Source organism: Phaseolus vulgaris, chromosome 2 (assembly GCF_000499845.2).
Source record: "Phaseolus vulgaris cultivar G19833 chromosome 2, P. vulgaris v2.0, whole genome shotgun sequence".
Taxonomy (NCBI): domain Eukaryota; kingdom Viridiplantae; phylum Streptophyta; class Magnoliopsida; order Fabales; family Fabaceae; genus Phaseolus; species Phaseolus vulgaris.
This window is the reverse complement of record NC_023758.2, coordinates 7,493,600-7,505,565: the sequence shown is the minus strand read 5'-3', so window position 1 is coordinate 7,505,565 and position 11,966 is coordinate 7,493,600. Positions and strand designations below refer to the sequence as shown.

Genomic DNA, 11,966 nt, shown 5'->3' with positions numbered 1-11,966 from the left:
TCTAATTAAAAAAAATTTTGAAGACCAAATCTAAAATCAAATCCCTAATATTCCGCTACTCACCTTATCGGGTTTACGAGTAACATATTTATGCGTTTCCTTTTATTTATCGAATTAAATAAGGTAAATCTCATGATACCGTAATTATGTTTAAAAAAAATAAAAAGTAAAAAAATACTTATTTTGTTAAACTCTTAAAAAAAATTAAAAAAAATATTAAGTTTGACAAAATTTAAATTAAAATTTTTGCTTAAACTTAATAACAGGAGTCTCCCTTCTGTCCAACGATGATGGGTTATGTCTTGTTATTTGAGTCTAATTAAGCACCTTCACTTACTTGTGAGTACACTTAATTATTAAATATTCACATGACATTTGCCTAAAAACACAATTATTTCTATTCTGTCCAACGATGTTTGATGCACTTGTGTTTTGCAAACTTAATATGTGCATAAGCTTAAATGTTCACTTCTGTCCAAAGATGATGTGTCACATTCTTATTGCACATACCTTACTTATAATTGTTCATTATGCTTAAATAATTGGTAATTAACCAAAGTGAAAGCTGATTGTTTAAGTAGAACCTAATCTAGTCTATTATTTTGATGTTATAATAGATTTTATCACAACTTCATTATCATAATGGTTCTTACTTATGCCTGCTTTAGATCTAAGTTTCCCTATGTCACTCTAACTTTTTCCTTAGCCTAACTATCTTAATTCATCGTCTAACCAGCCCCTAATATAGGAATTGAGACCTTGACTGGTGAAAATCAGTGAAGGTTTCCTAGTCCACTTCATCATGACTTCTCTTCCTTCTGCGTTTGAAGTCTTCAAAGTCAACTATAATACTCAGAAGGACAAATGGTCCATGAGTGAGTTGATTGCTATGACTGTTCAAGAAGAAGAGCGCTTGAAGCTGGAGAAACCAGATGTTGGTTACCTCGTGGTTGCTAAATCGAAGAAGCGGAAGGGCAAATTCCATAAAAAGGAATCTAATAAGGTCCCTAAAACTGATGCAAGTGCACCCTCCAGCTCTAACAAATCCACTAGCAAGTCCTACTGCAAGTTCTGCCGCAAGGTAGGACATAAGCAGTATGAGTGCTCAAGCTTTAAGGAGTGGTTGGCTAAGAAAGGTAATCATCTAAATATGACAATTGAGTTCTTTAATTTAAATGTTCCAACTAATACTTGGTGGTTTGACTCTGGTTCTATGGTTCATGTGACCAATTCAATCCAGGGATTCCTTACAATCCCGAAGCTGGAAAGAAACCAAAGAACACTTAAGATGGCGAATGGACAAGAACTATTTGTCGAAGTTGTGGGAACCTTAGAATTACTTATGAAAACTGGAAAATGTATTAAACTTTATGATACTTTATATATTCCCGAGATTACTCGGAATCTTTTTTCAGGACCAAAGTTAGACATTGATGGTTTTTATGTTTTCCATGGTCATGGTAAACTTACTATTTCTTTAAATTCTCAATTGTTTGGTACTGGTTTTCTGGATAACAATCTCTATAAGTTAGAACTAGATGATAGCTTCTCCAAATCTTTGTTATCATATAATATTAATGAGAACTTAACAAAGACCAAGAGAAAACGAGACTTAGAAACTTCATCCATGTTGTGGCATCAACGTTTAGGTCACATTTAACGAGATCGCTTATCTCGACTTGTGAAGGATGAAGTCTTACCATCTCTCGATTTCACTGATTTTGGAACATGTGTCAAATGCCTCAAAGGCAAAATGACATCCACGACTAAGAACGGTGCTACTAGGAGTTCAAAATTATTAGAAATTATTCATACTGACATTAGTGACCCTTACAACATCGTTGGAATAACAAGACATAATTCATTTATCACTTTTATAGATGATTATTCTCATTACATGTACTTGTATCTCATTAAGGAAAAATCTGAATCACTTACAACTTTTAAAGATTATAAAACTGAAGTTGAAAAACAACTTGATCTTCAAATAAAAGTTGTGCGATCAGATAAAGGAGGTGAATACTATGGTAGACATACTGATTTGGGACAAGCCCCTAGTCCATTTTATGAGTTTTGTAAAAGCCAGGGGATTGTGAACCAATACACCATGCCCGGTACTCCTCAACAAAACGGTGTTGCTGAAAGGAGAAACAAGACCCTAATGAACATGGTGCGTAGTATGTTAGCCAACTCCAATTTGCCCTTATTCCTCTGGACCGAGGCATTAAAAGCAGCAGTTCATATACTCAATAGAGTTCCTTCCAAATCTGTCCCTAAAACTCCTTATGAACTTTGGACTGGAAGGAAACCGAGTCTTATATATATGAAAGTATGGGGCTGCCTTGCTGAAGCTAAAGTTTATAACCCTTTCTTAAAGAAGCTTGACATGAAAACAGTAACTTGTCACTTCATTGGGTATCCCGATCACTCAAAGGGTTATAGATTTTATTGTCCTTCCTACGTCACCCGCATTGTAGAAACCAAGCATGCTCATTTCCTAGAGGATTTCAAGATCAATGAAGGCACCCTGAACGACAAACATCAGTACAATGCAGAACCCGCTAATCAGCTCAGGAGGTCATCTAGAACTAAAACTACTACTAATTTTGATGATTATGTAACCTACCTGACTGAAGCAGAAATGGATGCCGGAAGGTATACTGATCCTACCTCTTACAATGAAGCCATTACTAGTGACCAGTCTTCTGAATGGAATAATGCCATGCTCGATGAGCTTGACTCCATGAAGAAAAACAATGTTTGGGATCTAGTAGAATTACCCGACGGAGTAAAACCCGTAGGATCTAAATGGGTGTTCAAAACCAAGCTAGATCAGAATGGAAACATTGAACGCTTCAAAACAAGATTGGTTGCAAAAGGGTTCACTCAGAAAGAGGGAATTGATTATCAAGGGACCTTTTCACCTATCTCTCGAAAAGATTCCTTAAGGATCGTAATGGCCCTCGTAGCTCACTTTGATCTAGAGCTACATCAGATGGACATCAAGACCACTTTCCTTAACGACAACTTGTATGAAGACGTGTACATGCAACAACCAGAAGGTTTTAAACCTGAAGGTCAAGAACACTTAGTCTGCAAGCTGAAGAAATCCATTTACGGGCTGAAGCAAGCCTTACGGCAGTGGTACATAAAGTTTGATGAAGTCATGAAGAAACAAGGTTTCCTTAAGAATCAAGTGGATCAATGCACCTACCTCAAGATGAGTGGGAGCAACTTTACTATACTTGTCCTTTACGTAGATAACATTCTATTGACAAGTAATAGTATACACATGTTGCATGAGTCAAAGCGCATACTTTTGCATAATTTTGACATGAAGGATCTCGGAGAGGCCGCTTATGTTATTGGCATCAAAATATATTGAGATAGAGCTAAGGGGATTTTGGGATTATCCCAAAGGGCCTACCTTGACCGTATCCTCACTCGTTATAACATGCAACATTGCTCTCCTTCTGTGGCTCCAGTAATTAAGGGAGATGTTTTCGGTTCTTTTCAATGTTCGAAAATAGAGGCTGAAAAAGAGCAAATGGCGATGATACCTTATGCATCTGTAATTTGAAGCATTATGTATGCTCAAGTCTGTACTCGTCTGAATATCGCGTACATTGCTGGAATGCTAGGCCGGTATCAATCTAATCCTGGTCTAGATCACTGGAAAGCAGCTAAGAAAGTACTTCGATATCTACAAGGCACAAAAGACTATAAGTTGACCTATAGGAGAAGTGACAGTTTAGAAGTGGTGGGTTATTCTGACTCTGATTTTGCAAAATGCAAAGATGACAAGAAATCCACTTCTGGGTATATCTTTATGTTAGCAGGCGGGCCTATCTCATGGAAGAGTCATAAGCAGCAATTAACAACAATCTCAACAATGATGGCAGAATATGTTGCAGTGTACAATACAACTTGTCATGGAATGTTGTTGCGAAATCTTATCGCTGGACTCAAAGTCATTAACTCCATTTCCAGGCCATTGAAGCTTTATTGTGATAACTCAGTTGCCGTTAGTTTTTCGAACAATAAAAGTTCGAGTGGCGCTGGATTATATCTTGATACAAAGTACTTGTTCGTACGTGAGCGAGTTGAGGAAAATAAGCTTTGTGTTGAGTATATTAGTACTAAAAATATGCTTGCGGATCCGATGACTAAAGGTCTCCCACCTAAAGTATTCGAAGAACATGTTTCGAAGATGGGATTATCTAATGACCTTATTTAGCATATTTGTACTTACTTATGTTTAATAAAATTTCCTCATTTACCTTGATTTGTGTGTCCTTAAATATGTTTATGCATGCCTAAATATACATAGACACTAACTGTACAAATCAAAGTCTAAAGGGCTTATCAATTGATCCTAAAATTTACTTAAGTTTTAAATTTGTATTGTAGTATGATTAATGGGGGTCTTGAGTTGAATACTGATTCAAAGACTGTATTTCTCTGCTATAATTTCAATTTAGGACTAAAATGAGTATTAAAATCTGGCCAGACTTATCTAATGCTCATAATAAATAATCCTTTGGCCAAGTGGGTGAATGTAAGAATATTACGTGGCACCTCACGATTATTTATCTTATTAATTGATCAATTACCATAATTATCCTATTATATTATTGATAATTACTTGATGGACGTAATTACTCTTACCATAAATAATTAGGGTTTCCCCTTGGGTGTATTATAAATAGAGATTACCAGACAACTTGTTCGTACGTGAGCGAGTTGAGGAAAATAAGCTTTGTGTTGAGTATATTAGTACTAAAAATATGCTTGCGGATCCGATGACTAAAGGTCTCCCACCTAAAGTATTCGAAGAACATGTTTCGAAGATGGGATTATCTAATGACCTTATTTAGCATATTTGTACTTACTTATGTTTAATAAAATTTCCTCATTTACCTTGATTTGTGTGTCCTTAAATATGTTTATGCATGCCTAAATATACATAGACACTAACTGTACAAATCAAAGTCTAAAGGGCTTATCAATTGATCCTAAAATTTACTTAAGTTTTAAATTTGTATTGTAGTATGATTAATGGGGGTCTTGAGTTGAATACTGATTCAAAGACTGTATTTCTCTGCTATAATTTCAATTTAGGACTAAAATGAGTATTAAAATCTGGCCAGACTTATCTAATGCTCATAATAAATAATCCTTTGGCCAAGTGGGTGAATGTAAGAATATTACGTGGCACCTCACGATTATTTATCTTATTAATTGATCAATTACCATAATTATCCTATTATATTATTGATAATTACTTGATGGACGTAATTACTCTTACCATAAATAATTAGGGTTTCCCCTTGGGTGTATTATAAATAGAGATTACCAGACAACTAAAGAGATACCCTCATATTCTAACATCACACAGCCGAAACTCATTCTCTAAAGGGATTTTTGAGCCTCTCATCTCTTTGTCTCTCTACTCACACAATTCCATTCTAAGCGATACACCCTAAAGGGGAACCCGATCAAGATCATGTCTTCGTCCCTCAGCCATACGATCACGGGTCTACCAGATATTATTTAATCATTATTCTCAACCCGATCAAGATCATGTCTTCGTCCCTCAGCCATACGATCACAGGTCTACCAGGTATTATTTAATCATTATTCTCGTTTCATTATATGATTGAGGAATCCTAATCTAACATTTCAAATTCATAAAGATTGTTATGTTAATTCTTATCATTTTAAAAACTACAGATTTCAACCTCAAACACCTACACTCTTTCCATTCTATACATATATATAGTAGCTACAATTCCTAAAATCCATATAAAAAAAAAACAAAATCAATTAACTCTCGCATTCAAAGCAGTATAGGAATTAACATAACCAAACGACAAGCAATTTCGAAATTGAGATTTTCTTAACCTTTTTGGATGTTTAATCGGCGAGGGTACGATCATCTTCCAAGTGTTTCAAATTCATAAAGATTGTTATGTTAATTCTTATCAAATTAAAAACTACAGATTTCAACCTCAAACACCTACACTCTTTCCATTCTATACACATATATGGCTAGCTACAGTTCCTAAAATCCATATAAAAAAAAATCAATCAACTCTCACATTCAAAGCAGTATAGGAATTAACATAACCAAACGGTAAGCAATTTCGAAATTGAGATTTTCTTAACCTTTTTGGATGTTGTAATCGACGAGGGTACGATCATCCTCCAACTATTTCCCGATAAAGATCAACCTTTGCTGGCTCGGGGGAATCCCTGGAGAGAAAGAGAGGAACATAATGAGTCAAACAAAAATGAATATGAGAAAACAAAAATTAATCAATGGTGACGTTTCAATTAAATTTCACCTTCTTTGTCCTACATCTTTGTTCTGACAAATATATTTGGTTTCGCTTGACTCCACTTCAAGGTGGTGGTCTCCCCCATTAGGGTTTTCAGAACCCTTGATGGTGTGTTTACAAACTGCTTGACTCACACATATTATTGGTTTGTATGGAATCTCACTTTGAAGAAGATGCTTAGGAATTATGATTTCGGAACACTATTTTAGTATTTAGGTTTTGGAATTAATTTTAGAGAATCCTCGGTGATATGTTAAACATTAGTGACAAAGTGAAGTCAACTAATTTTAGCCATGTCATATATACATATGTATATAATATATTCACCAGTACAAAAAGGTAGATTAACGGTTAAAATCGACATTTAAAGACGGTTCCGGAACCATCGTTATTACCGGCGTCGTTAAAAGGTATGGTTTTTTCACAACGGTTCCCATAACCGTCGTTAAAACTCTGATTTATAACGACGATTCCACAATCGTCGTTAAAGATGGGTTACGATTTTTAAATTTAAAAAATTTAAGGCACTTTTAAAGACGGTTCCCAAGGAACTGTCGTTATAAATATGACTTTTAAAAACGGTTCCAAGTGAAACCGTCGTTATATGTTTTGATTAAAAAAAAAAATTAAAAATCTCAAATAACCTGCTTAAAGTTTTCAATTCCAGAAAATAAAAACATTTCAAATCATAATTTAAATATAAAAATTAAATACAACAAATTATAACATTATACAAAAAAAGTTTGGTAATATATGAAAAAATTTGTCATTGTAATGATTTATCTATACTAGAGTGTTATACATGGTTACAAAATACTTTGACCATGTTGTTCTCACATACTCCAATGCTTCTAAAATATAGTTAAAAATAAATAAAAATATACTAACCTCAAAATGGGTGGCGGTCGCGGTCGGAGGGCAAGGTGGGAACGGTGGCGCGCCTCAGAGGTCACGGGTCGCGGCTCGGGGGTTGCAGGGCGTGGGTCAGCGGTCACTGAACGCAGAGGATTGGGCAATCGCATGGTCGCGCGAATCGGTGGTCACTGGGAGTAGGACGGCGGTCGCGCGGTGATGGAGGTGCGACGTGGGTCGCGCGGTGGTGGAGCTGCGACGTTGGTCGCGCAGTGGTGGAAGCGTCGGTCGAACGGTGGTCGAGGTGCGACGTCGGTGGTGGTCGAACGGTGGTGGTCGCGGTGCACGGTGGAGTCGCGGTTATGGTCGCGGAACAGGGTGAGTTGCGGCAGAGAGAAGAAAAGGAATAGCTGGTTGAAAGAAGAGAGTGAAAAGCAACGTTCAGATGTGAATTAAAAAAGGCGACCCACTTTTAACGACGGTTAAGAGTGAACCGTCGTGGAATGTCAACCTAGAACCGTCGTTAAAACCTACAACTCTCACTTTTAACGACAGTTTATTAAGTCGTTAAAAGTGTAAAAAATTTCAAAAAAATTACGATGCTACCACCGCCTCGTTTATTACGATGGTTCTTTCCAAACCGACTTTAAACCGCCTCGTTAATGAGGTATTTTGTACTAGTGATTTCAGACAACACTTAATAAATGTGGGCTTAATTACCCACAATTTAAAAATTTGGCCTAAAATATTATTTAACACACCTACATCTTTAAAAATATTGTGTAAAATATTAGTTAAAGCACCCACATTTTAAAAAATGTTGTCTAAAATGCTATTTTAAACACCCACATTTCTAAAAACGTTTCTTAAAATACTCACATTTTAATAATCATGTCCATGTTTTATAAAATGTTGCTTAAAATAAATAGACAACGTTTTTTTTTCAAATATTTTGAGTAAGAGAGAAATAAATCTTACTACATGGGCAACAATAAAAAATCATTGCCTATACCTACTTTAGACAACACTTGTTTACCCGTTGACATGTCAGTGTGGCCTAAAGTGAAAAATGGTTTAGTGCAACTAGGACACAAGGAGAGTTTGGAGAGATGAAGAAATCAGAAAAAAGGTTGTAGATGACTTACACTGGAATGAAACTCACTCGTTTTGCCTTTGAAAGCAAATCTGCATTAATGAAGAAAATGTGGCTCTAAAACGAAACCTGCTCATGAAGTAAGTGAGTGCCTGTGAAATTTTAAATCTTAAATCATAATGTTTTATAAGTTTTGCTAATGAAGTCGCGCACCTTCCCGGACTCTCTTCAAATATTAAAAAGTTAAAATAGTATAAACTTTTCCACAATTTTTTTAAAATCCGCCAACACTTAACATGAGTTTGAAAAATCCCAAATATGTGTCTCTTAGTGAAGGTTATTGTAACCTCCATTAACTAACCCATGATAATTTTTTATTTTTTTTTAGTGATTTAATTCATCCACATCGTTATTAATAAATTAATAACAAAAAAAACTAATAATTTTATAATTTCAATAATAATAAAATTCACCTAATTTATAAGATCTCATTCACACTCTTAATAAACCAATATTTTCTCAAAAAATATATTAAAATTTATATAATATATTTTGAACTATATTATATTATGAGACATACAAACACTTTAAATAGAGTTAATACATGGTATTAATTCTTTATTAGTTGAGTTGTGGTTTGTTACCGATATATTGGCATGTTGTTCTCTTTGTTTGAGTTAGTAATCATCTACTCAAACAAGGATTTCTTAATTGAATTAAGATTTCTTATTTATTCTCATATTATTATTATTTTTCTCTGTTTGAGCGAAAATGACTCAATTATATAAAAAATTACAAAATTATAAATGTTAGAAGATTAATAAATCAATAATTTAATTTTAATTGAGCTATAATTAATTTATTAGTTAATAATACAATCAATTGACCTTAACTGAAATACTATAACATAAAATCTAATTGTTTATTGAGGAGGGGATTTATGAGGAGGGGAGGGAGTGAATTTGTGAGGATTAGAGAGGATGTGTGAGGATATGTGAGGTTGTTTGGATTGAGGGATGATAAAGTGAATTTGTGAGGATGGTTTATTGTAAGTTTACAAATTTATCATTTTTATTAAAAAATAGTTAAATAATGAATTATGATTTTTTTTGTGTAGGTTTGAATTGATTAAATATTTTTAATATATAATATCCATAATTATTTCTATATTTTAATAAAAAATTAAAAAATATAATATAAAATATTTTGGTGTTAAATTGAAATAAATTTATTAAATACATTAAAATTTATGAAAATAATATTTATTATTATATTCATTTGTTATTTTATATAACTATATATATATTGTTGATATTATAATTTTATTTTTTTATTTATAATTATATGTTGTCATTAATAGTATAATTAAATATTTTTAAAATTATAAATAATAAATAAATTTATGTAATATTTAATTTTATATATTGTAATAAAATGCATGCACAAGGGTATTTTGGTAAAATGCAACAATCCTACATAAATCCCCACAAATCTCTTCATTTTGTGAAGAATGAAAAAAATCTTCCACCCTCTCCCCCCATTCACTCCCCACTCTCTAAACCATGGAAACAAACACAAAAACCACCCCCTCTCTCCTCCCACTTGGAAGCAAACACATCCTTAAGTAGCGACGGTAGATGCATTCAAACAATATTTCCAGCATAAAATCTTGTAATCCTTCATAATATTCTTCTATAAATACTATTCTTTAAAAATTTATATAAAATTTACTTTTTTAAGAGGTGTGTTAACATATTTAATTTTCTATTTTAAATTATTGAGCTTTGTTTGTTTGACCCAACTTTCCTTTTCTGTCTTAGCTAGGTCTTAATCTTTTTCTTATATATACACCATGTATTTTACTCTCTAATATACAAGTGAATAAAAGAAGTTTATTTTATATTTAGTTTTCTCTACAATTAGGGTTTATCAAAATCTCTCTTTCTCCATTACGATTACGTACGCTACATTAAAGCATCACATCAGGCAAGGAATATTAATCTTCATTTACTATACTATAATATGGTATCATAGCTATTTTTGAGTCTATCCTAGCGAGTGTTTGCTGGGTTTATCAGGCCACCACCCATAATATAATATGTTATCCCACGCACGAGCTTCTATCTATCACTCTCGACGTGGGGGGTGTGTTGGAGATCCCACATCGACTAGAGATTAGAGCCTTTCATTGTATATAAGTGGGTGAAAACCTCAACCCTATGAACCGATTTTATGGGGTTGAGTTAGGCTTAAAGTCCACTTTCTAATATATTATAGTATAGTAAATGAAGATTAATATTCCTTGCCTGATATGATGCTTTAATGTAGCGTACGTAATCGCACGTAATCGTAATGGAGAAATGAAGGTTTTGATAAACCCTAATTGTAGAGAAAACTAAATATAAAATAAACTTCTTTTATTCACTTGTATATTAGAGAGTAAAATACATGGTGTATATATAAGAAAAAGATTAAGACCTAGCTAAGACAAAAGGAAAGTTGGGTCAAACAAACAAAACCCAATAATTTAAAATAGAAAATTAAATATGTTAACACCCCCCTCAAGTTGGGGAGTAGATAATTGTCAGGCCCAACTTGGATTTGAGAGTAGAGAACTGTGCAGAAGCAAGGGCTTGGTGAATATGTCAGCAACTTGATCAAGCATGGCCTCCTCATCACACAGAAAGAAGAAGCTCAAAGGGCAACCTAACAGCAGCCAAGGCATTCTGGAAAATTGGTTTGCTGGAGATTCTGAAGCTATGACAAGGTTCATACATGAGACAAGCAGAAAGCAAGTCAATGTGCCCAAGGTGCTGAAATTCTCATGGTTGAGGGAAGAAAATCTGACTGAAGCAAAAACTCTGCTCAAGCATCAAAAACTGAAAAGCTTCTTGGAAATGACTGGAAATGTCTATCTAGACCTAGTGAAGGTGTTCTACAGCAACCTCATTCAAGATGGGAAGAACCTTGTTTCCCATGTGAAAGGATTGAAGCTGAAAATTACTAGAGAAATATGGAGCAATGTGGGAGGAATCAAGTATTCAGGAATGAAAGTGAGCAAAGGGAATACTACTGGAATTCAAGGGTTCAACAAGATGCAGTTTTATAGGAGCTATGTTAGAAATCCTACTGAACCAGTAGCTAGATTTCATGTTGGTAATCTGACCTTAATTCCAAGACTCCTAGCTTACATAATTGCTTGGCAACTTACTCCTAGAGGAAGCAATCATGCTACTCTTCATGAAGAGGATTTGATTCTGCTATACTGTATAATGAATCAGCTCAAGGTAAATTGGTGGATACTGCAAATGAAAAAAATGACACTATTAAGGCAACAAGTGAAATAGACAACTCCACTCTCTTGAAAATGGGGTTCCAAAAGGAGGAAGAAAGCTGGATTTTTAGAAGGAATGCTGCAAATAAAGCTGAGAATGAAGCAGCTAATCCAGGAGATGAAGAAGAAGAAAATGTTAATGGTGTGGAGCACATGGATGAGTTACCAATTCACTCTTTCGTAAATGAGGATGTTGCTGCTACAAGCCATAATGCATTGCTTGCATATCAGGAACCTGTGTATAGAGGTGAACCTCTATCCATGTTCGAAAGGCAAGTTCTAAGCAGACTGGATACACTCACATGCGACCAAAAGGAATACTATGAAATGACTCAAGCCAGGTTTC

At 34.3% G+C, this 11,966-nt stretch overlaps 1 protein-coding gene across 1 annotated transcript; it reads left to right on the top strand.

Moving 5' to 3' along the window:
- The first annotated feature begins 3,586 nt into the window (after positions 1–3,586).
- LOC137808985 (secreted RxLR effector protein 161-like) lies at positions 3,587–4,237 on the top strand. The gene has a single exon (XM_068610130.1). The coding sequence runs from the start codon at positions 3,587–3,589 to the stop codon at positions 4,235–4,237; it is 651 nt and encodes a 216-aa protein (XP_068466231.1).
- The last annotated feature ends 7,729 nt before the right edge of the window (positions 4,238–11,966 follow it).

Coding starts and splice junctions, on each gene's coding strand:
- LOC137808985 (XM_068610130.1), top strand. CDS start 3,587: ATGTATGCTCAAGTCTGTACTCGTCTGAATATCGCGTACATTGCTGGA.